Source organism: Haplochromis burtoni, unplaced genomic scaffold (assembly GCF_018398535.1).
Source record: "Haplochromis burtoni strain Fernald_Lab_line unplaced genomic scaffold, NCSU_Asbu1 Contig_403, whole genome shotgun sequence".
Lineage (NCBI taxonomy): Eukaryota > Metazoa > Chordata > Actinopteri > Cichliformes > Cichlidae > Haplochromis > Haplochromis burtoni.
The window spans coordinates 378,559-401,381 of NW_024582764.1; the positions used below are offsets into that span (position 1 = coordinate 378,559).

The 22,823-nt window shown below is 41.6% G+C and overlaps 2 protein-coding genes across 8 annotated transcripts; one reads left to right on the forward strand and one right to left on the reverse strand.

The window, feature by feature from the left end:
- Nucleotides 1–799: 799 nt before the first annotated feature.
- sp1 (sp1 transcription factor) lies at nt 800–9,000 on the reverse strand. 5 transcript variants are annotated; one of them, XM_005944317.3, is made up of 6 exons: nt 8,889–9,000; nt 8,208–8,281; nt 5,158–6,553; nt 3,845–3,986; nt 3,428–3,618; nt 800–2,706 (listed from the first exon to the last, which is right to left on the reverse strand). In XM_005944317.3, the coding sequence occupies exons 1-6, from the start codon at nt 8,893–8,895 to the stop codon at nt 2,393–2,395; spliced, it is 2,124 nt and encodes a 707-aa protein (XP_005944379.1). In that variant the 5' UTR covers nt 8,896–9,000; the 3' UTR covers nt 800–2,392. The 5 variants fall into 5 exon arrangements, with proteins under 5 accessions (XP_005944379.1, XP_014196221.1, XP_014196222.1 ...); XM_014340735.2 differs by having other exon boundaries at nt 3,428–3,621; XM_014340736.2 differs by having other exon boundaries at nt 3,428–3,621; nt 8,816–8,929.
- A 2,962-nt stretch (nt 9,001–11,962) lies between these two features.
- On the forward strand, nt 11,963–22,759 carry tespa1 (thymocyte expressed, positive selection associated 1). 3 transcript variants are annotated; one of them, XM_005944314.3, is made up of 12 exons: nt 11,963–12,303; nt 13,158–13,340; nt 13,644–13,686; nt 14,593–14,633; nt 16,251–16,304; nt 18,031–18,070; nt 18,357–18,404; nt 18,512–18,607; nt 18,776–18,984; nt 19,117–20,285; nt 20,931–21,018; nt 22,325–22,759. In XM_005944314.3, exons 2-12 carry the CDS (start codon nt 13,202–13,204, stop codon nt 22,414–22,416), a joined length of 2,019 nt encoding a protein of 672 aa, XP_005944376.1. In that variant the 5' UTR covers nt 11,963–12,303; nt 13,158–13,201; the 3' UTR covers nt 22,417–22,759. The 3 variants fall into 3 exon arrangements, with proteins under 3 accessions (XP_005944376.1, XP_005944375.1, XP_005944377.1); XM_005944313.3 differs by lacking the exon at nt 11,963–12,303 and adding an exon at nt 12,312–12,449; XM_005944315.3 differs by lacking the exon at nt 11,963–12,303 and adding an exon at nt 12,312–12,449 and having other exon boundaries at nt 18,360–18,404.
- Nucleotides 22,760–22,823: the final 64 nt, after the last annotated feature.

Below are 22,823 nucleotides of genomic sequence, written 5' to 3' on the forward strand. Positions count from 1 at the left end.
TCACCAGTTTTGCTTTTAGCTTGGGTCTGTGTCACTACTGGTAGCATGAGGCAACCTGGACCGTACAGAGGTTGCTCAGGTAGCTCCTCCAGGATGAATGCATCAATCAAGCCAGCACATCTTCTGGCCAATGACAGGCACGCATACAAACATGTGGGGTCCTTACAAACTACTGATTACTATTTTGAATTGCTGGAATGAAATGTGGGCAAAATGAAATTTTTTGGGGGGGTGCCTTTATATTGAGCCCTCTGTAGCTTGATTTTTTTTTTTTTTATCAAATAATAATGTGGCAAACTTTCATTCCTAATACATCACCCAGGCCATATCAATAGATATCCAGCTTTTTTATGCAATGTATAAACTGTTTCCCTGCAATGCTAATAGGGATTTGAATTATCTCCTGTTTTTATTGGAAATAACACATGCAAGGATGGCAGTGCTTTCTGAAGACAAGTAGCACATATCGTTCAGTGAAGGGATTTAATGATGGGCTTAAGTCCCATCAAAGACAGGATTTCACCGTCTAATCCAAGATAATAACTTCTCTTTGCAGTCTGCAACAAACTCAAGCCCGAGGCGGACAATGTGATGTGTGCGGACAATGTGTAGACATGTGATTCCAACACTAGAGGGAGTCAAAGGTTTAATTGTCGTTCAATGTTTTACTTTCTCTGTAAATTAATTTTTGTCCAGTAATTCTTTATGTCCAAGTGAAATTTAAGTCATAATTTGAAATGTTTTCGACAAACTGCATGTATGTGCGTGTGTTGGACTGATACAAAGAAATGAGACAAAGTATATTTATTATTTTAATCCAGCTGTTGGCATTTGCAGTAGTTGTATACAAACAATATAAAATCCCTTGTTTAAAATGAGCCAAAAAATAAGAGCACTTGTTGCCCAATTGACTTAATCTCGAGTTGCAAAGAATTTTTAAATGTTGTTTCTCAAAGCAGAAACAAAACATTTCAATAGTTAAGGGAAGCACAACCGTTCATGACAAGACTTGGTACATTTTTCATCTTATTTGGACAAAGGGAAAATAATTCAAGGTTTGCCTCAAGCTGGACTTTTTCCAGTTACAACTTTAGCATGTGCATTATAATAGAAAAATTATTAGAAAGTTTATGGACCAAAGACTTTTTTTTTTTAAGTTTTGTTTATAAAATGAGTATGAACCTTTGGTTTTGAGCTTACATATTTACGCTGTCTGGAAATTATTATAAAATCCATCACTCTGAGCAGATATGATGAAACAATAGTTAACCCAAAGAAAGAAACTGAACTGAATGCAAGAAAAAGTGTTGAGGAAGAAGAGTACCACAGGAAGAAAAAGTACTGGAAGATCTGGACTGTATGGAATCCATTATTCTATGACAGAAAGGCTGAGGTTTACACATTTAATCTACATATACATTTATAAATGTAGGAGTAACAATATTAAACTTGATTGTGCATGAAAGGTTTAGAAATCTGAAAGGCAATCATGAAAGATAATCCTGCTTATACTAAGAATTTCTGCAGCATTTACACAACCAAATACATATTTACATAAAAAATGCTTTTTAATGACAGATATCAAAGCATGATGGCTTAAGTGTGCTGGGGCTACTCTCAGTGCTCTGATAGCTACATCCTTACACTGCACTGATTAGTGCTTCTGGCTCTGATGTCATGTGTACATGTCCTGGTCCACCTCCTATCATTTAAATATTATTCCCGTGGCAATCAGATTGCTGTTTATGAACACATCCAGTTCTCCCAGCACTGCAATCTGAGAACTGAATATGTTCTGCTAAAGATTGTTTTCATCTTATGTGTGGTCAGTTAGCCTGAGGTGCATGTGTGAGACAGGAGCCCAGTCTGATGGGAGAGGAAGCATCTATGAGATGAGGGATGGCAAAATGGCAAAGCACAGAGCTTCAGAAACAAAAAACAAACAAACAAAAACAAACAATGGGGGGGGGGGCTGAATTTATCCCTTTGCTAAAGAAGAGATAAGATTAAAGAGAGCGTAATATAAGCTACAAATTCAACATGAAGTGTGGTGACTTATGTGTTTAATTGCAATCCCACTATCAAGTAAGACCGTTCTTTACGTGTGATAAATGTTAGTGTAATGCCATTCCCATTTTAAGGAAATCAAATGGTGATTTTTCTAGTCTAACATTTTAATCCAACTGAGCCTTCAATGCCCAAGGTCTGAAATACGAGATGGAAACATATTTCTCCCTCAGTCCTCAAAATTTATAGTGTCTGTTGCATTGCATCTGTCACCACCTCTCCTGCCTGAAGCCTCTAAAAGCTTCTGCATCTGCAGTAAGGTGCCCTTTTTAAAGCCCCAAATGTCCAAATACAATATCCACCAAGGCCACTTTACTCCACCAATTTAGAAACTATTGCCATTTATTTGGTGAAGGTCCACCTGCATCATGTTAATACCACTGCTGGCTAATCGAGCCAAGCTCTCTGCAGATAAGGTTTCCATGGTAACAATGGTGTGCTGGTCATTTGCTGAAACCGCTCCGGTGCCGGCTTCTGTTCCTGCTGCAGGCGAAGCAGCATCAGGTGAGACTGTGGTGGCGGCGTTGCTGCTGGTAACAGTTGGCGGTTTCTTGTTCATATGGGTCTTGACGTGCTTTGAGAGGTGGTCGCTGCGCATGAAGCGTTTGGGACATTCTGTGCACGCAAACTTTTTCTCACCTGAAGAAAGGTAAACAAAAATAAATAAATGCATGTGATAATATCAGACTTTTTGCTGCACAGTCAATGATCCATTTGAGATATGGTAATAGTTGACCCATTGGAGTCAGTCTGTGTGAGCAACCATTTACACTTCTTAATAAAAAGAAGTTTAAACCAGAAACATCTCAACTTTTTCTACCTGTTACTATCTGTGTTCTGGGAATCTCTGTGCTCCTGTACTGATGCTGGTAAACACTGACCTATTCAATCAAGCATGCTGGTGCTGGCGTACACTGTAAAATTACACCCCATTTAATGTGGCAAACACCTATCACACATCAGCTTATTCGGTTTTCACACAGTGAACTCTGGGACATTTTCCAACTTGTAGCACATTTTGTGAGATAGGCCACCTTGGGGCACGACTGTTACACCTGCCGTATTCTAGCATCAATGTTGGATATCTGCACTCACGTGCATTTTCAGTCAATGTCTAGAATAGTTAAAGGCTGCACTGAATTCCTCTGATCTTCACTGTTTTCGCATTAAAGAATAAAAGTGAACTTTCCCCACAGCAGACACATTTGGGAAAAGAGGGCTGTTAATAATAAAACAATGTTGGCTCAGTTCAACTCAGTCATCCCTGCAAGCCATGACAAGTGACTCCGCACAATAACAGGGCCTGAAACTAAAATACGCCAGTTAAACTTATACAATAAAACTAAGTCATCACTTATACCTGTGTGTGTCCTCTTATGGCGCTGAAGCTCATCTGAACGGGTAAATCGTTTGCCGCAGTAAGACCAGTTACAGACAAAGGGACGCTCTCCCGTGTGCCAGCGAAGGTGGGCTCTGAGGTGGGATGTCTTGCCGTAGATCTTCCCGCAGCCAGTGATGTGACATATGTGCTGCTTCTTTTTAGTCGGATCACTGCTTGATGCAATAACCACAAATCATGAGCGTGAGAGAAATTAAAAACAAGTGATATTCAAATAGGTCTCTGTTTAAAAGACTGTGAAAAAACAAGTTTGCTTCAACTTTTTTGTGTAGTTCAGTTTTATAGCTAACAACAACGACTGATTGTTGAATAAATACATGTAAAAAGGAAAATAACATTTAGACAGGAAGACTGCCATAACAGGGCTCTGTAACATACCGTCCTTCTCCATCCTTGCAGAAGGGGCAGGTACATGCTTCTCTACGGTTACGTCGCCCTTGAGGTGGTGGGCTTATATCCTCTTCATCCATAGCTGTATTTTCATCCAAACTTTCTCCACCTGTCTGTAACGGCTGCTCTCCTGTAGCAACGGAAAAGAAAAATGCTAAAGTCTGACATAACATACAAAGTTTATCTAGTGCTTCATTAAACAGCTGCTGCTCTAAAAGCTTAAACCAGTTACATTTTTACATGTTAGAGATCTAAAATACAGCTCTATAATTTCTGATCCAAAAACCATAGGGTTGAAGAGCTATGCGCTTTCTTCTCATAGCTCCTTATTGGCATAAAACCAAAACAAACAGTACTAATCCAATGTTAGTACAACTTTTTTTATACTATCTAAAAATAAGCTACATTTTCAGTAACAATGACAACTTTAGTCATCTGGTCTTTATCCATTATGCTTAAGTAACTTTAATGACAGAGTAAAATGTAGAAAAATGAGCCATTAACTAAAACAAGTCTAAACAAAGCCTGCTGCAAATGTAACTGCTGGGAGGCATACGATTTCACAACACTGTTAACAGACTCAGCGATTCTTTACAAACAGGGGAATTTGATAACATCTAGCCCAACAAACATGCAGACATACTGGGAGGAGCTGCCAGTGGCCAAACTTGGGGAAAAAAAAGGGTAAAAAGAAAAAAGAAGGGAGGGGTGCAGTTACACCCTTGCTATAACAGAGAAGTCGTGGCTGACCCACAATTGCATGTAATGGGACCAGCACGTGGAGGTACGTAGGGTCAGAAGGGAAACAAAAGCTTTAACAGGAACACAAACATGTGAAGTGGCCTAACGAGGTCAGAAAAGCACTGAACAAGCCAGACTGGTTCAACCAGTATAATTCACTACGTAGGTAAGAGGTGAAGGAATCAATCCAAAGATACAAGATAAAGAGGGAAAGAAAAACAGAAAGTAAATCTAATCTTCCAGGGTAACCATTGTTTACTAAACCCAACTGCAAGTCACATACTTTACAATTACCATGTACACCAAGTTCTTTAACTACCAATTCAACGGAAATTCTAACAAACACAAAAAGTTGTTTGTGTTTAGATAGAATCTAAAATTATTTATGAAAACTAAATGGTCCAAAGAAAAGCATCTAATACGAATGAAAGTCAGATCAACAGGTCTTAAACACACCAACTGCTGATATAGTAACCTGCATGTTATAATAGATGAAAATATTATGCATGCATTTTAACTCTGAATATTAACAGTTAATGAAAATCAGGCCACTGGCTGACCTGCTGTGCTGGCGATGGTGATGGGCAGCTGGTGCATCTGCAGCCCGGACCCCCCGAGGCTGTTAAGATTTATGGTCTGGATCCCTGGGATCTGCACGGTGTTGACGGGTACTCCTCCAGCTGTAGCTGTTCCCTGAGCCTGGCCGAGCTGGGGAAGGGACTGCATGGGTGCCAGTGTGATCTGCGCTCCCGTCGGATTCTGGATCTGAATGGTCTGCCAGGTCACTTGGCCGTTGGGGGCGACGGTGCGCAGCAGGATAGCCCCTGTGTTTGGCATGATTTGAAGATTTTGAAGCCCTTCCTGGCTGAGTGTTGGAGTAAACACTTGACCGCCTGTGGCTGCAACAGTACCGGCCTGGATGGTTTGGAGTTGCGCTCCACCTTGGATAACCTGCTGAGGCTGGATGAGGATTTGCTGTGGCTGCACCCTGTCTCTGTTGTCTGGCTGTATTGGGATACCCAGAGAAGAGGCCATGTTTTGCTGAAAAGTCCCTGTCACAGCTCCATTGCTGTTCTGCTTTTGGGTAACTCCATAAGAAGAGGTCGTCTGTGTAGTGACAGTGGAAGCACTGGTCATGTAGCCGGACTCGCTGTTGGAAGACACTGGCTGTTGTTGCTGCTGCTGCATGAGCTGGTTTCCCACTGCTTCTCCTCCACCATTGGTATCCCCCCCTCCAGCACCAGCAGTGACGGGTAACAAAGTGATGTTTCCATTTAGAGACACAGGCATATTTGCCAAGAACTGGGGCTGGTTTTGTAACAAACCATTGCCTAAACTTATGTTTTGTATGGGTATGGCTCCCTGAATGAGACTGGGCATGGTTATGATGTTTCCTGCTGCACCGGCTCTGTTACTCGCAGTTATGATCTGTTGGCCATTGGGAGAAGACACTATCTGAAACTGCTGGCCTGGTCCTGCTGCGGCAGGCACAGCAGACTCCTGCTGAGCATGTGTAAAATGCAGCGTCTGGCCATCCACTGTCTGAAACTGTGGAATGACCTGGTACTGGATGTTAGGCATCATACCTGATATAGTGGTAAGGACCTGCTGACCCTGCATTGACGGCGCCTGAGCAACTACAAAGGGCTGTTGTTGCTGCTGCTGACCCTGAGAGCTTACAGCTGGCGACAGCACCTGCCTGTTCTTGTTGAGGTCTCCTCCTGACATCACTCCTGAGGAATCTGTGGTGACTGTGTTGGAGCCTGAGGATGCTTGAACACTGAGAGGGTTTACCTGCCAGCTGTTGGCACTGGAGGTAAAAACAGCCTGGTTTAGGTCCAGTTGTTGCTGCTGATTCTGTTGGTGCTGGTCGGCAGGGGAATCGTTCTCTCCTGGGGTGTCAATGCGACTGCATGTGGCTGCCAACAAGGCGAGTGGTGACGGCTGCTGTGAGTCCTGGAAAAAGAATAAATGAAGGAGTACTTAGAAAGTAGAAATATAAGAAATGCAATGTAGAGTTACAAAAAAAAAAAAAAGTAACAGCTGCCAAAATATCAGGATGTTCAAGTAAAGCTGGATACTTGCATGTGATTGAAAGAATACATAATAAAGTTTAGGTGAAGAAGAGAGTGCAGGCAGGGGAGCAGGTGGAGATGAGTGTCTGGGGTGGTTTGTGACAGAAGGATGGCAGCAAGAGTGAAGATGGTGCCGCTAACTTGAAGGCAGAAGATGGGACTGGACGTGGCAGAGCTGCATACACACTGGAAGTCAATCGCTTGTCGCTGCTTTAAAGCGGACGGCTGGTCGCTTGTGGACATTCTACGCTTCTGTTGCCTAGGTAACTCTAACGCATTTACCATCAGGTCATGTGCCAATCAGTTGCATTCTTCACTTTCACTTGTAGTCTTGTCCGTGGGTTACCTCAGGTCCCACCCACTTCCTATTGCTTGCGGTTATTTCGCTCATAGTCACCTGAACCCGTGGAATATCATCCACTTTCTGTGGTTTCTAGTCATCCGGACACTGTGAATCACTTCTAGTATGCACGCAGCTTTCAAGTTTCATTGGGCGTGACCAGTAGGGATGGGTTTAGAAATAATATTGGGGGAAAAGTCAGGTGGAGTGAGAGAGAATGTTACAGAGGCGAGCCCAAGATGGTGGACATGCACAGATGAGGAAAAATTGATATATTGGAAAAGGATGCTGAAGACTGAGCTGCCAGGCAGGAGGAAAAGAGGAAGACCACAGAGATTTAGTGAAGGAGGACATACAGAGGGTTGGTAGAGGATGAGGATGTTAGAGATGGGCTGAGATGGTGGTGGATATTTCGCTGTGGCATCCCCTAAACAAGAGGAAGTGTAGCCTGGTTTGGAAAGCCCAGTAACACAGTAAAATGTAAATATTGTCCCACTTTGTCCAACTCACTTTGAATCAGAAAATTACAAATTACAGAGTGAATTTTTAGAGTTTATTTTTTCCTTCCTTGCACATGATTCAGAGCATTTACGATACAAGATTAAATGGTTTAAAATGTCTATTAAAAATTATTTTCCAAATTAATTTTCTGATTTAAAAAATGCAAGTGATGTGGTAGATTAATTAAAAAGAAGAAGAAGAGGGACCTCTTTTCTGGATGTCAGAAATACACACTCCACTACTAACAAGAACTTCATTAATAAAATTAACCCACTTTCTTGCCCTTTCCAGGGGAGTGGGCATCAAAGTGAGGGGGTGTGGGCAGGGGGTATGGGAGGGACCACATTTTTGTGGAGTTGCGGCGGGCTTGGCTTCCCCTCCCCCCAAACCCACCCATCTCCCTCCCACACTTTTAGTTTGCCCTATAAACTGACTCACTCCGCTAGCCACCCCCTCCAAGGCCAGCCAAATGGGCCGAGCGAAATACACACGAAGTGCCGGGGTTTAACGGGAACACCCCGTGTGGGCGACTTTTACCTGCCCATTCCCCACCCCGGTAACATGTGCTCTGGGGAGAAAATCAACAACCCTCACAGACCCCGACACAAACGAGCCATAGAAGCGATCAAACAGATGGGAAGTGCACATGAGTTCAGTCTGGCAGTATCTCCAGTGGATGTGTCCCGTAACCTACTTGTGAATTTGTGTTTCGCTTTTGACTGAAGCCTCCACCGCTCTCCACAGCGGCCATTTCACCCTGCTGCTGATCTGCGGAAGAAGAGTTTTTGTAAGAGTACATCTCCTTAAAGCACTTCACAAGAAAAAAAACATCACACATCGAAACTTACTACTGCGTGTAATAAAAAGGACGGAACACACGGAACAGCACAGGCCACGAACACACAATAAAAAGGGTGTTTTTCGGGGCCGCTGTGGGGCGATTCAGACAAGAAGTGCAAGAAAATCTAAGTGCTCACAGGGCCAGCTACATGCTAAGCTAACGTGAACTCACAAGTAAAGTATGAGCTGAAGTGAACGAAATGTTTTCAGCCACCGCTGTAAGTACAACTAGCTGTGAGCTCACATCAGTTGCACGGAGTTAAGTGACACTATCTGCTTACCTATTAATTTAAGTCCAAAAGTAAAGTTACAAGTGACCAGTTGGTTAATTGTTGTTAGCCGTGTATTTAAAAATTAGCGGGTTTGTAACCTTAGTTGGTCACTTTTTAAAAAAAACAACTCGGCATTTAGTTATCGGCACACGCCACATTTACGACACGGAACACATTGAAAACAACGTACTTCCACTCTACTCCTTACTGTTCAGTTATCGGTTCGTCCACAACATGCCAGTGAGTTTAAAAAGTTCACTTACTGCTCATAATTTGAAGACGGGAGGAGTTTCGCTGCTCTTTTTTCTGCTTGACAACTTTTCACAACTTCACACTAACTTGACGCCCCCCCTTCTTTGAAGGAGAACAGTGGGTGCGTTCGATTTATGAACGCGGCAGCCTGCCCACGTCGGGGAGAACACGCGGTATAGGTTTTTAACAGGCTTATCAGAGAAAGTATTGACGAGGAAGTCATTAATGAAAGTAGCTCCCCTATACAGCTCAAGTCCAATTCCAGTTACGTTTAATTCAAACATCTATGACCTAATTATTATCCCTTTTAGTTCTTAGTACAATGTTCTTCGGTAGAAAGTATTTATCTGATATCAAAAATACAAGAATACGAGTGGAAAAATCTCCCAGTCGAAATAGGTAACCATATATTCAACAATGGGCGTTTTGCCATATCAAAAATTAAACTCACCCCCTGTTCGCTGCACTATCGCACTGTTCCCATGAATAAAAGAAGCATACCCTTTTAAGAGCCTCTTTTGAGCAATCGCTTCTTTTCTCCAATGGAGAAGGGCGTTTCTGCCAACGAGTATCAGTCGGCCAATGTAATTGGGCTAGAGGCAGAAGACTGGGCGGAACCAAGCACTGTAGGTTGTACCCCTGAGTATGATTGACGTTTGGTTATCTTTTTCCGCTTAAAAGACGCCATGAGTAAACAGTTCTCGGAATATGGGCGATCGCCTTTATTCGGTCAGATACTTGAGCCTGTGTTGTCCATCTGAGACATTAAGGCTCGTGTCTTGGTTTGAAAACGGAGGTGGGAAAGGAGGAAGGCCGCATGGGTATTTAAGTCTTGCCTCCGTGGCCACTGGCCACTCCCTGGTGGCGCCCGGTGGGTCGGGAAACGGCAAGGAGGCGGGAGGAGTTGGGCAGGGTGGCGGTGAAGATTTCCCCATCACACGCACACACTGGCTATGAACCGCGCGGGGAGGAGAAAATGGCTCGCCTGTGGGAGGGCTTGTATTATTAGGATTCGTGAGGGGGCTGTCAATACGGCAGCACATGTGCCCGTGTAAACAGGAGAGAGAGGGTGGAGCCCATCCCCAGGCCAGTCCTGCAGCCACCCACCTCTGTGTGAACTCCATCACTGACACTTCTTCAATTAGACGCAGATATGAATACTTCTACCGACACACATTGATACATGCATGACACCACCACACTCTGAACTGATCTAGCAGCACTAACTGAAGCATTCATGTAGTCTGGAAATAAATGGAGTGATACGATACCGTTAAAGAGAGGCTTTTCATCATATACTTTACTATGCAGACAATCATAACATCAGCTTTTTGTCCAGTATTAGCCCAGAAAGTGACATCACTACAGCATTTCATAAAATACAGTACTGTCCTTACAACAGATAAATAAAACTACAGCCTACATGCAAAATATCTGAAAAACTTGTAAATGTGGACCCACAGTTATTTTCAGAAACCATTGCTCCTGCGTTTCAATGGCACAGTTTTTTTTTTTTTTTAATTAACAGTTTCTACATTAAGTGATTTTTTGTGAATATTTAAAGGAAAATACTAGATATGCATCATAGTGGAAAATGTTAACATTTATTTAAAACATGACTTTTACAGCTTTTTACCTGTAGGTGATTATTAAAAAGTAAGAATAATCAAATAAAAAATGTTATTTATTAATCAGGTGACAAATGTTGATTAATAAATAGCCTAAATCAGGGGTGGGCAATTCATTTTAAGGTTATAATAAAATTCAATAAATACTGGGCAGAACTGAGTTCAACTCATTCGTATCTTTACTGGTTTCATTAAATGACACTTATTTTCACATTTTTTGTACTTTACTGGATGGATAGTCCTGATTTCTGAATACTCTAAATCCCAGGACTGCCCTCTTCTGACAAGAGACCTCTGATGTTGTGCGAGGAATCTGCAGGGTTACAGCTTCTTACAGCTCCTCTTACCACCACGATTACTTTGGGCTATTCCTCCACATCTGCTCCAGTTGTTCCTTCAGCTTCTGGTAGTTCTCTGTCTCCTCATGCTCCTTCCCAATGTTGTTGTCTACTGGTATTACCACAGTCATCACTATGTCTGGTTGGTTGACCCGCAGCTGCTTGTCGGTCTGGAACTCAGAAGTCTCACAGGACATTAGGACCTTGCTGTTCTTGTAATCCATATGCAACACAGATGTTCCTGTACACTATCCCAGCCATTTGTTGTATCTCTCAGGGTATGCAGTCCAAGCTTGTGTCTTGCATCCTGTTACTATGTGTTGGATAGTCTCTGGGGCGCCGTTGCACAGTTTGGGTTCTGTCAGCTGTGGTAGAGTCCTGTCCTTTATGGTGCTTAGGGCCTGTTCATGTGCTGCCATGATCAGAGCCTCTGTGCTGTCCTGTAAGTCATCTTTTTCTAGCCGCTGGTAGGATTTCTGATGTCAGCTCCTTCTAATATATATATGAGCATCTCTGTCCAGAGGAGTGCAGTCCCAGAGTACCTAACATAATGTGCAGGACCTTCAGACTCCCAGGCCTTTGGTAGAAGACCTGGGCATAATGATTAGATGAATCAGACTCTTCAGGAGGATGGGCCCTATAGTTAGAGATTGTCACTATAGTCAAATTTAGAGGATACATCACATGTGTTAGTCAGTGCAAAAAATTATGCTAAAATGTCAAACTGGCATTAAGTGGCACACTGCACTGGGATGTTGGGGTGATGGCTACAAATGGCCTCTGTACTCCCATGGCATTAGCAAGGCTACACTTTTTTGGTGTCTTCGTGGTACACTAAGATAGAGCAAATCTGCTTTTTCTTTTTCTATTTATGATTTTCAGCGAGTCATTGCTCTTTTTAAGTAGTTTCCCAGCTGCATTGAGAACAACTACACACCTCGCAATAAAACGACTGAAGAAAATGATTGTGGGCCACTGGACGCAAAAATAATATTTATTTGTTTTGTAAAATTCAAATATCAAAGGAGAGGTGCAAAAAAAACAAGCACTATTTGCCTGTCATATGATTTGGATTCAAATCACTCGTGTCGCATCAGCTTTGCCTCTGACATTTCCACAGACCTGTCTGTGTTTTTGTTTCTGCAGGATGTGCAGCAGCTGCATCCCACGCTGATAAAACTTTTGTATTTCAGACGAGATGCAAAGTTACTTCCTACAAAGGCTTCTCAAACCGCTTCACCGCCAAGATCCGCGCATATTCAGCCCGACTTATAACTGACTGCTTTCGAAAGGAAATCACCAGAATCGTCGAGCGGTCGTTGATAAACGGGAGCCTGCTGGATGCAGTTTTAAGTGTTTTGTAAAGATTGCAGATGAAGTGTCTCGTATTTAAGTCGCCACATACAGGAAACGAGACAAAGAACGCCTCTGATACAGAACTGAAACCCGAGCCGATGAAGGTAAGGCTGCTTTTCGGTTGTCAGCATTGATTGAGCTCTAAGGCAGCATGTAGACGCTTCGCTGTAGCTGAATGGAGAAAATCTTACTCCGTCTCATTATCGAGAACATACATCCAACATACGGCTCCTGTAAGCTGTATTATTAAGTAAGTAAATAATTATTCTTAATTAGTATAATCATATATATTTAATGGTTTACATCTCATCGATAAATTTATCTAAACTACACTTGGTTTCCCTTACACATTAAAGTAAATTACGACCTTTAATTACTAATAACTGCTTTTACTTTGAAGGGGTTTAGACTGAACTGTTAGTCAGTCATACTGAAGGCAACTAGAAGCGACCTTATATCATTTTCTATTATCTGTGTTTATATGTGGTTCGCACTGCTAAATTCACTTCATGAACATTTAACCATAACATATCAATTCTTAATGAATATTTATCTATACATGTTTTATATTGTGTCTGTTATCTTGTCTCCAGCTGTCCTGGAGGTACAATATTTCACCTGAACTGTTTGTCTGACTTTGATGAGCCTTAAGCAGTATAGTCTCTGAACTTAATGTCATAGATAGATTGATTTGCGTGTAGCCACCTCATTTTTACTGCAATATCAAGTATAATCTATGCACAGATGTCTTAGAAACACTACTGATAAGGACGCGGCTGTTAATATCCCTATGCAAAAATGGCTCAATTTTAATGAGAAGGGAAATATCACTGAAAATCCTGAATACAATTGACTTTAGAGTAAAGAGGTGTTCATTCTCCTAAAGTAAACATTAAAGCCTAACACTGTGTTGCTGCTTCAACATTTCATCCCCGGCTCTTTTGTTGCACCTTGGCAGCTTTGACAGAGCCATGTCCCCCGGCTGTCCTGTGAACTGAAGCGATGGAGAGCTCGTCCTCCACAGTGAGGCGGCGAGCATGGATCAACAGCAGCCGTCAGCGGGTCACTTTGGAAGACCCGGAAGGGCCTCTGTGCCCGTTCCCATCTGCCTCCATAGCGGACGATGATGTGTTCTCTGATGGTAAGAGCAGATTCTGGAACGTGGGAGGGATCGTCCTCCATGGTGGTTTATTATTAACTATCTTCAGCATACATCAAGTGACCAGCTGAACTTGAAGATACCTAAGTAGCTGGATACCCTGTTTATTGGGTAAAGAATAAATAGTGGGTTAAAAAATATATTTGTTGTGACCAATAGCAAAAATAACACGAGTTTATAACAGGATATACATGACAACAAGCGGCTAAGTGTCAGTTAATAATAGCACAATGCATGTGTTCCGTCAGTGGGGATCAATCATAATCTTAAGTGCGATTTCCACAGGTTGCCTTGCGGGAAAGATTGAGAACTGGCTTCTCAGTTGTGGGTAAGTCAACTTGTTTTACTGCTTGTTTTTCTTGTAAGATGATATTTTGAGCACTGAAGGACAAGTTGTAAGTCACTGGAAACTGGTTAACAAAGAGCAGCGCGTAGCAAGTGGAAACTCTCTGAAGTCAGGTGTTCCAGGAAGACGCTGCAGCAAGGCAGCCGCAGTATTGTTTTTCAGCAAAGTCAACTTTGATGATGACTTATTATTGTTCCATTGGAAAAAAATAATTTTACAATGAACTTTAAACTATAAAACCAGTGCTCTGAACTGACCTTCTGCTGTCTTGGGAACACTTGTTTGCAGAAGATCAACCAGTGTTAAGTGTCACAGAAGGTACCTGTTACTGAGTATGATTAAAACATGTGGCCAGGGTATCAACATATAGATGTCTTCAGACGTAAGAATTTTTCATCACATACAAACTAAACCTCACAACTAACTTCTGCTGCTTCACTCTTTGTAATATTTCCTTATAGAAGAGGGAAAATGATATAACTAGGAGGAAATAATCATTTCCTTTTTTTTTTCATCAAACTGCTGCAAGGAACACAGACAGATTAGTTCACATTATGTCAGTTATCAAGAAGGAAGTTGCATTTAGTGGTCAATGAGTTTGCATAGTCTGCGTTTTCACTGAAATGGCCTGTAACACCAGAAAAGAGTACAGTAAAAGAAATAGGAGAGAGTAACCAGGCTAGTTTGAAGGAGTTATTACACCTACAAGAGGAAGCTGACAGATTCCAACAGTAAGTTGATTAAGAAGCAGCTCTCACGAGCTCTGGCAGTATTGTGCTGCAGATGAAGCTATCTATGCAAACTTAATCACTCGTTTGATAAAAGCATGACACTGATTGGATCTCACAGTGGGTGTGTTCATGTTTTAAATATTGGAATATTTTACAGGTCAGATGCCTGCTCAGAGAACAGCGGTCAGCTGAGTTTTGGTGAGTAGGAGCTGAAACAAACCTCAGCTTTAAAATATATTGGCATGCAGTATTACTTTTCATAATACTGCATACTGATACTTTTCAGGGTTTCAGATTCTGATGTTATGTTATCAAATGTTTCTGTTGTCAGTGTTCTAAGGAGCTTGAAAAGAAAAGTGTCTGGACTTCTTTAACTTGCTTGAAGACGTTTCACCTCTCATCCGAGAAGCTTCTTCAGTTCTAAGGTCAAAAGGTGGGGAGTCCCAGATATAAACCCAGTGGGAGTATCCCCCCAAAGAGGGACAAAGGACCCCCTGATGATCCTCCACCTAATCACATGACCCAAGGTGTGAAAACAGGTGCAGGTCACAATCAGCCAGGGTTTCGGGTGAGCTCATTGTGAAACCTGGTTCCGCCTTATCATGCGAATTCCTGAGGTCAGATGGCCCAGGATGTGAGTGGGTGTTAAGGCGTCTGGGAAGGATCTCAAAACTTGATTATAGATGGCAGAGAGTTGGTGTCGTAAACCCCCGCCTCTGTTCAAAGATGGTCGCTCGCAGTGGACATAAATGGCTTCTTTCACTCCTCTTTCAAACCATCTGTCCTCTGTCCAAAATGTGAACATGGCATCCTCGAAAGAGTGACCTTTGTCCTTTAGATGCAGATGGACTGCTGAGTCTTGTCCCGTGGAGGTGGCTCTTCTATGTTGTGCCATGCGCTTGTGAAGTGGCTGTTTGGTCTCTCTCAAATCTCTCCACATTGGCCATCTGACCTCAGGAAATCACATGATAGGTTGGGGGCAGGTTTCACAATGAGCTCACCCGAAACCCTGGCTGATTGTGACCCACATCCGTTTTCACACCTTGGCTCATGTGATTAGTAGTAGTAGTAGAGGATCATCAGGGGGTCCTTTGTCCCTCTTTGGGGGGAAACTTCCACTAGGTTTAAATCTGGGACTCTCCACCATTTGACCTTAGAACTGAAGAAGCTTCTTGGATGAGAGGTGAAACGTCTTCAAGCAACTTACAGAAGTCCAGACGCTTTTCTTTTCAAGCTCCTTAGACTACGATGACCTGGATACTGAGAACCTGCACAGACATGTTGTCAGTGTTCCTAATTTGAGCTGTTTTTCATTCAAATGAATCACCGAACCTCAAGGAGTTTATTATGTTTAACTATTACACGCAACAGCATTGTTTGTTCTGAGATTTTAGCCTGTTGTTAGATAGATGGTAGGCAACCTGATGATGCCATAACAGCTGATACAGATAAGAACCTTCAGAGGCCAAAGATAAACCTGTGTGTCAACTTTGGTTGCTCAGCTCCTATTTACGTACATGTTTGCAGGACAACAAATAGACGGATGTTTTGTGTGTCATAGTACGATAAGGAACTAAAGCTGTCAAAAGATTGTGGTGGAGTAAAAAAGTAGAATTTGTTACTCCTTTGGAGACGCAGTAGGCGATTTTAAGTTTTAATTTGCACGAAAACGAAATGGTGAGGTAAAATACAAGTTTCTCATATTTGCTACATTCATAATAATGTACATAGAGGAAGTCTACATTACATTTTTTAAATTTATTTTAAAAGTATTTCTCATGTAATTATTCATGTCTGTGACTTTCTTGTCTTCAGAGTCTGTGCTCCAAGCCGGTAACTTTGCTGATGACCTGGGTCTTGGAGCAGATGGTAAGCATATGCTGTATATGTTCATGCACGGGAAGACAAATATACATGACTGCATGCATACTTAGTGTTATCCTAAAGGAATTTTAGGAATTACATAGATTTTTGCCTGGGGTTAGCTCTCTGTGTCAGCTCCCTAGTACAAAGAGTGTGCGATGTGCCACTGAGTCGGTGTGAGAATAGCAAAGGAGTGTTTCTGGATAATTCACATTGATTGACTGGAGATGTCAAAGGTCCTGCCCCTTGCTCTCTCTGCTAACTCTTCTAAATCAGACTGAGTGTTTGTCTTCACGTGACTGCATCTAACATATTAATTCCTGTTAAAGGAAAAAGGAAACTGCAGATAATGACAACCCCAGATATTTCTTGAGAATAGTTTTGCATTATTTTCCTGAAGACGTAGCCATAACCACTACTTTTCTCATATTCATCTGAAGATTAGTCAAGCCCTTAAACTAACCTTCATGTGTTCTCTGTACAAATGACGTGATACATGCTTACCCTTGTAAAAGACTAATAATAGAGCAGACTATATTACTATAGGAAACTTGACTGTGCATCCTGATGTTTTTAAATCTCTGTTTATGTTCAAATTAGACTGAGCAGTTTATATGTCAGTGACACACCCAGTGTTGTGCAGTGCCATGGGGATGTTTTTTGAGAAAGCTTGAAAGATATTTTGTTTATAACTTATGTTATGTCATGAATGGGCACACTTATTGAAATAAAATACAACTTTACACATATACAGATTCTTATGGATCACATGGAGATCATATATGAAAAAACTGTTATATGATTGTTATTGTAGGGGTTAAGCAACAACATTAATAACCACCTAGCGGATATTCGGACTCTGGAACAATAAGCTTAGTGGATTGTAAGCAAAGGTCACAGGTTTTAAGACTTGTTGCATAGACTGAACAAGAGGTCTGAAACATTCTTCAGATATTTTGGCCCATTTTTTCAGCAGTTTTTCAACAGTTGCTACAGATTTGTTGGCTGTAAATCTGTGATACAAATCTTCTGTTTCACTAAAACCCAAAGTTGCTATTATTGGATTGAGATATGGTAACTGTGGAGGCTCGTCCGGCCCCAACAACCATGTTACATTCAAAGTCACGTAAATCATCTCCATTCTGCTCAGTTTGAACTTCAGCAGGTTGTTTTCACCATGTCCACATCCCTAAATTTATTGAGTTGCTTATATGCGATTGACTGATAAGAAACTTGTGTTAACACGCAGCTGAAATTGTGTACCTAACAAAATTCCTTTTAATATTAAACAGATAATTCAACAAAAATACCAAAAACTAACTCGCATATTTTCCACGTCTCTTACTGAAATAAAACTGAAACCATACAGTGTTCAAAGTACAAAGTTATTAAAGGTTTAAGCTGTCAAACAAAGAAAGCTCAGTCTTCATTTACACAGCCATCAATTAACAGAAGTTATTAATTTGAGACAGGTTGGTGTTGTTGCTTGTTAGAGATCTTGATTGTCCCTTTGCAGGAAGCGTTGCATTAAATGAAGGAAGAGTAGCGCCGAAGGGGATTTTCTACATTTACTCACATCATAGAAATATATCTACAACTTTATATCCTCTGTAGCGTTTTGTCTTTCCTGATAAGTGAATTTCTTCCTTGAGCAACCCTGTGGTATTGTGCCTGGGGAAACTGTCGAACCCAGAGGTGTTGTAATTTATTTTCACATGCCTTCCTGTTTCAGCTTCTGTGGTAGAAGATGGAGATGTTAAACCTGAGCCTGGGTGAGTAGTCAGCATATAAGCATGTAGTTATGGCAGTAGCAGTAAAACAGGAAAACAACAAATATTTGGTAAAGAACTGGTAGTCATAGGCATATAGCATAGGTGGTCTTTACACTATATTAAAGGCATTTCTCATTTAATAATTTACTTGTAATATACAAAGCTTGCTGTGTGATTGTTGTCCATCATGTGACTTTATAATTTTACAAAATCAGTATTAGAGAAACGTAAATAAATGATCTAATGTTATTTATTTATAATTTTGTTTCACTGTGTGGTGACCAAGAAGCTTGGTGCGACAGCCGTCCTTCAGACAAAAGAGCAGGCTCACCAGGTCAGTGACCAACTCTTCCACACGTCAGAATAAACAGATCACGCACAAATAAAGGCTTTAACATGCAGGTTGGATGCAGTCTAACATCTGACACGTCTTATGTTCAGCACCCCACGTCAAGGACTATGTTTGCCATCAATGAACTTGGGCCACAGCATAACTTCTAGCTGCTTCTCTGCCTCAACCTGGAAAAGTACATCAACGTGAGTCTTTTAAAGGATTTATTATTCGCCAAATTTCCAAAAATGGTTTTCAGATGACATGGTATACACCATTTCTAACATATTATTCACTATAGTGGTTGCATCTTTGATGCTTTGATGATTACATTAGCTGTAATACAACATTTTCTCTCCTTTTTCTCACACTAGTATATCAGATGTCCTCGAGTTGTGTTCAGAGGATGCAGAGGAGACTTTGTATGAGCTGGGTTTTGGCTGTGAGGAGCCACAGGTTACTGTGCGCATCCCTCCTCGTTTCTTTACCTTTCCTTCTCAGGCTCAGGGCATCAACTTCCGACTCTTCTTGGATTCACAAATAAGGCGGATAAGAGAAGAAGACCCCAGCCTCTCTCTTGCTAGTAAGACTATCTAGTTGTAGTTCTTCTGTTGGTTAGCTTGCTTTGACTTCTGTAGCTGTAATCTGTATATAATTATTTGATCTGTGATAAGGTAAATTATGTACATTTATATAAGTGTCTTGATTCCCATAGGTCGTTTCAGACAGGTTCAAGTGCTGACAGCAATGGCCAACGCTTTCTATTCCCTGTACTCCCACGTGTCCCGCACTCCTCTCCAGAAACTGTCCACACCGGAGTTTACCTTCTCTTCCTCTGTGCAGAGGATCGAACGGTTCAGAAGCAGCATTCGAAGTGAGCCACGCTCTCCGGTAGAGAGACTGAAGGACACTGTCAATAAGATGTGTCTCTACACGGGCTCTCCTCGGGGGTCTGACTCCACCTCTCCACAGCCTTCACCCAGGAAAAGATCCAGCCTGCCAGAAGTTGTGGATATAGTGTGGAAAAACAAGAGTGGAGTTAACAAGAAGCTGGATTTGGAGGAATGTAATAGCAATAATTCAGCTATGGATGTTAACCAGATCACAGACGGTGAAAATGGGCTGGAAACTCAACAGTCAACGACGGACATGGAGATTCTCGAGGACAGAAATATAACCTGTGAAACGGAGATGGGGGATGATAATAAACAGCCAAAGGATGTTGACTCTGGTGAAAATGACTCCATGACTCAGGGTGTAAGAACATCTGTAGCATCATCATTATCAGAAGAAACTGTCATAGAAACCGACTCTGAATCATTTTCATGTCAGCCAGAGCCAGACTCATGTTTGACACAAACTAACAAAAGGACAGCGGAACTAAAGCCTGTTGCCAAGGTTACATACGATTTAATTTGCCCCCAGATAGTCGAGAGTGTACACCGGGCACCTTTTTGCAGTCAAAGGACACACAGTCCGGAAAGTTTGACTCCCCCAGAGAGAGAAAGCACAGATAGATCCTGTTCTGTATCACACAAATTCAGTCTACAAGCCTCCGTGACAAAGTCGAACCTGAATTCACACACAGACGATGTTGCCTCTTCAGGTGAGGCCACGCGGGGGGACGCATCTAGATCACTTCCTGTCTCGGAACCCAGTGGTAGCTACACTCATTACTGCATAACTGTGACTGGCTGGGAAGGCGATGATGTGCCATCCTCTTCTTCGAAAACATCAGATTCTAGTCATGCTTCGCACGGTTTCTATGGTGAGAAAAAGTCTCCTTCAGAGAAGCAAGGACAGTTTCTGAATCCTCTGATGCATCAGAGCCTGGGCAAGCTCTCCAGTAACCTTCAGCAGGTTAATTCCTTTGAGCTGGAAGAGGTACAGTAGTTTTACAATAGGCTTCATGTTGCTTGTTATCTCAGCACTACCATTTGAAAAGAGTTTAACAATGCTTGGCTGACTTTCATTAAACAAAAGCAAACTGAGTACGTCACAAACTGATTCAGTAAACATTTTCCAAACATCATAATCAGTCATCATAATCATCATGATGAAAATGGTATAAATGGATATAACAAAATGATCAAATTATTACTCAAAAGCAATCTCACCTTCAAATATTCCATATGTTCTTTCCTCTGATAATGTTTGGTATTGGCGATGAACCATTTATGATTCATAATACGTGGGTGTTTTGTGTTGCTCACTTTGACCCAGAATACAGCCTGCATTAGGAATATGTCTTGTGCTTACATTGTTTCTCTTTCAAAAGGATTTTGATCATTGATTATTGTTTGTTATGTAAAGAAAAACAGGCCAAATAACAATATTATTTATCAGAAGTATTGAAAACCTAACCAAATGATACAAAAGAGGCTCTTATATTCACTTATATTTGGCTTCAAACACTGTATAGTGATAGACATCTATGATGCAATGACTTCTTCAGCTCTTGCTGTGTGTAATTGTTCATGAAATTATTTTTAAACAGTTACTAAGCAGGCATTCCCCTTGTCTTTTTAGGTGCATAGTGCAGGAGAGGAAGACTTGGGACAGTCAGAAACTCCAAGAACTACAACCTCACCATTTTCAAAAAAACATCCATACAAAGGTACCCTGTGTGCTCACATCTCATTTGAGGAACTTGACTTTTATTTTGTGAACACAGTTTATGGGAATTTGACTTGTCACAGTTTTAAAATAGCTGTTTGCAGTTAGCAGTGGTCATAAAATTGCTGACAAAAAAAAAAAAAAAGATGCACACAGTTATAACAGTTAAAATGTGTGAAGTCAAAGGGTGTTGCCATGTAACACTGCTCAGCTACATGTGAATAAACTTTGAGCTTACTGGAGGTCTTGTGTTGAGGTCAAATGAGGAACTGAGTAATTCAGGCAAACCCAGGTATAAAAATATACACTACTCGTGCTGGGTTGGACCCCTTTTTGTCTTGAGAACTGCCGTAATTCTTCACAGATTCAGTAAGGTGCTGAAAGCCTGCCTCAGACTTTCTATATTGAAATGACAGTACTGCGCACATCTGTGATGGGAATCTCCCATTCAAGCACATCCCAAAATGCTGTGTTGCACTGAGATCGGGTGTGTGTGTGGAGGTCATTTCAGTACAGCGAACCCACAGTGATTTGAGCTTTGTGACGTGGTGGTGGAAGCAGCCATCAGTAGATGGGTACGTTGGAGTTATAAAAGGATTGTCAGGAGCAAACAATGCTTAGTTCATACTAAGGGGGCCAAAGTGTGCCAAGAAAGTATCACCCACACCATTACACCACCACAGGTCTAAACCACTGATGCAAGGCAGGATGGATCCGTGCTTTCATGTTGTTTACATCAGAATCTGACCACACCATAGGAAGGTTCAATGCTTCAATGTCCGATGTGTTGTGTGTTCAGAGATGCTCTTCTGCAAGGCCATTCTCCTCTGACATCCACAAGGAATTTTTCACCCACATAATTGCTGCTCACTGGTTATTGTCTCTTTTTTTGCACCATTCTCTGTAAACCTTAGAAATGCAAAGAGCAGCCCATCTGGCACCAACAACCACGCCACGCTTCATATCACTTAATCTAAATCACCTTTCTTGGCCATTCTGATTCTCAGTGTGAACTTCACTAGGTCACCTTGATCATGTCTGAACATGAACATGCCTGACTTGCAGCCATGTGATTAGTCAATTAGATAAATGTGTTAATGACTGGTCGTACCTGCTAAAGTGGCTGGTGTGTGAATGTTTGAGCATGAATATGAATTCAGCATCACATGAGAGCTTGACAGATGTGTACACAAGTAGCTCTGCAGGTGTGTGTTTCTGTGCCTATGTAGGTCAGTGTGCTGCTGCACTTGTGCTGCACTTCCCAGAGTTTGGAGAACATATCTGACTGTGTTTGCTCCCTCGTATAGGTGAAGTGGTCCGCGGTGACAGTATGCAGTCGGACAGCAGCGGCTACGCAGACGAAGAAGTCAGCCCCTCATCAGACAGACACAGCAGATGACAGAAAGGTCATGCAAACAGCATGTACGGCAGTGCCTGAGTTTGTGAAACTCTGCCGAGGACTTCCTATCAAAATAAAATCATCGTACTGTAAGACTTGCTCATGTCACGATTTTAAAGGTTTTTTTCAGTGAGAATATTTTTGAACAAAGTATTAAGTTTTTCCATTGTGCTCATATTTAACAAAGATTATTGTATTCTTAATAAGTAGGCAGTGGAAAATCTTTTATTTAAATGGCAATCTAGTCATAATACAGGTGAAAGGCTGCATTTCAAAGATTATTCCTGTGGAGCTAACGTTTTACTTCCATTTATTGTTTTTGTATCACAGCAGAGGAGCATCACAAGTTTAATGTCAGCATCACCATCAGTTTCATGCACCTTGAACTCAATGTCAGTGTGAATAAA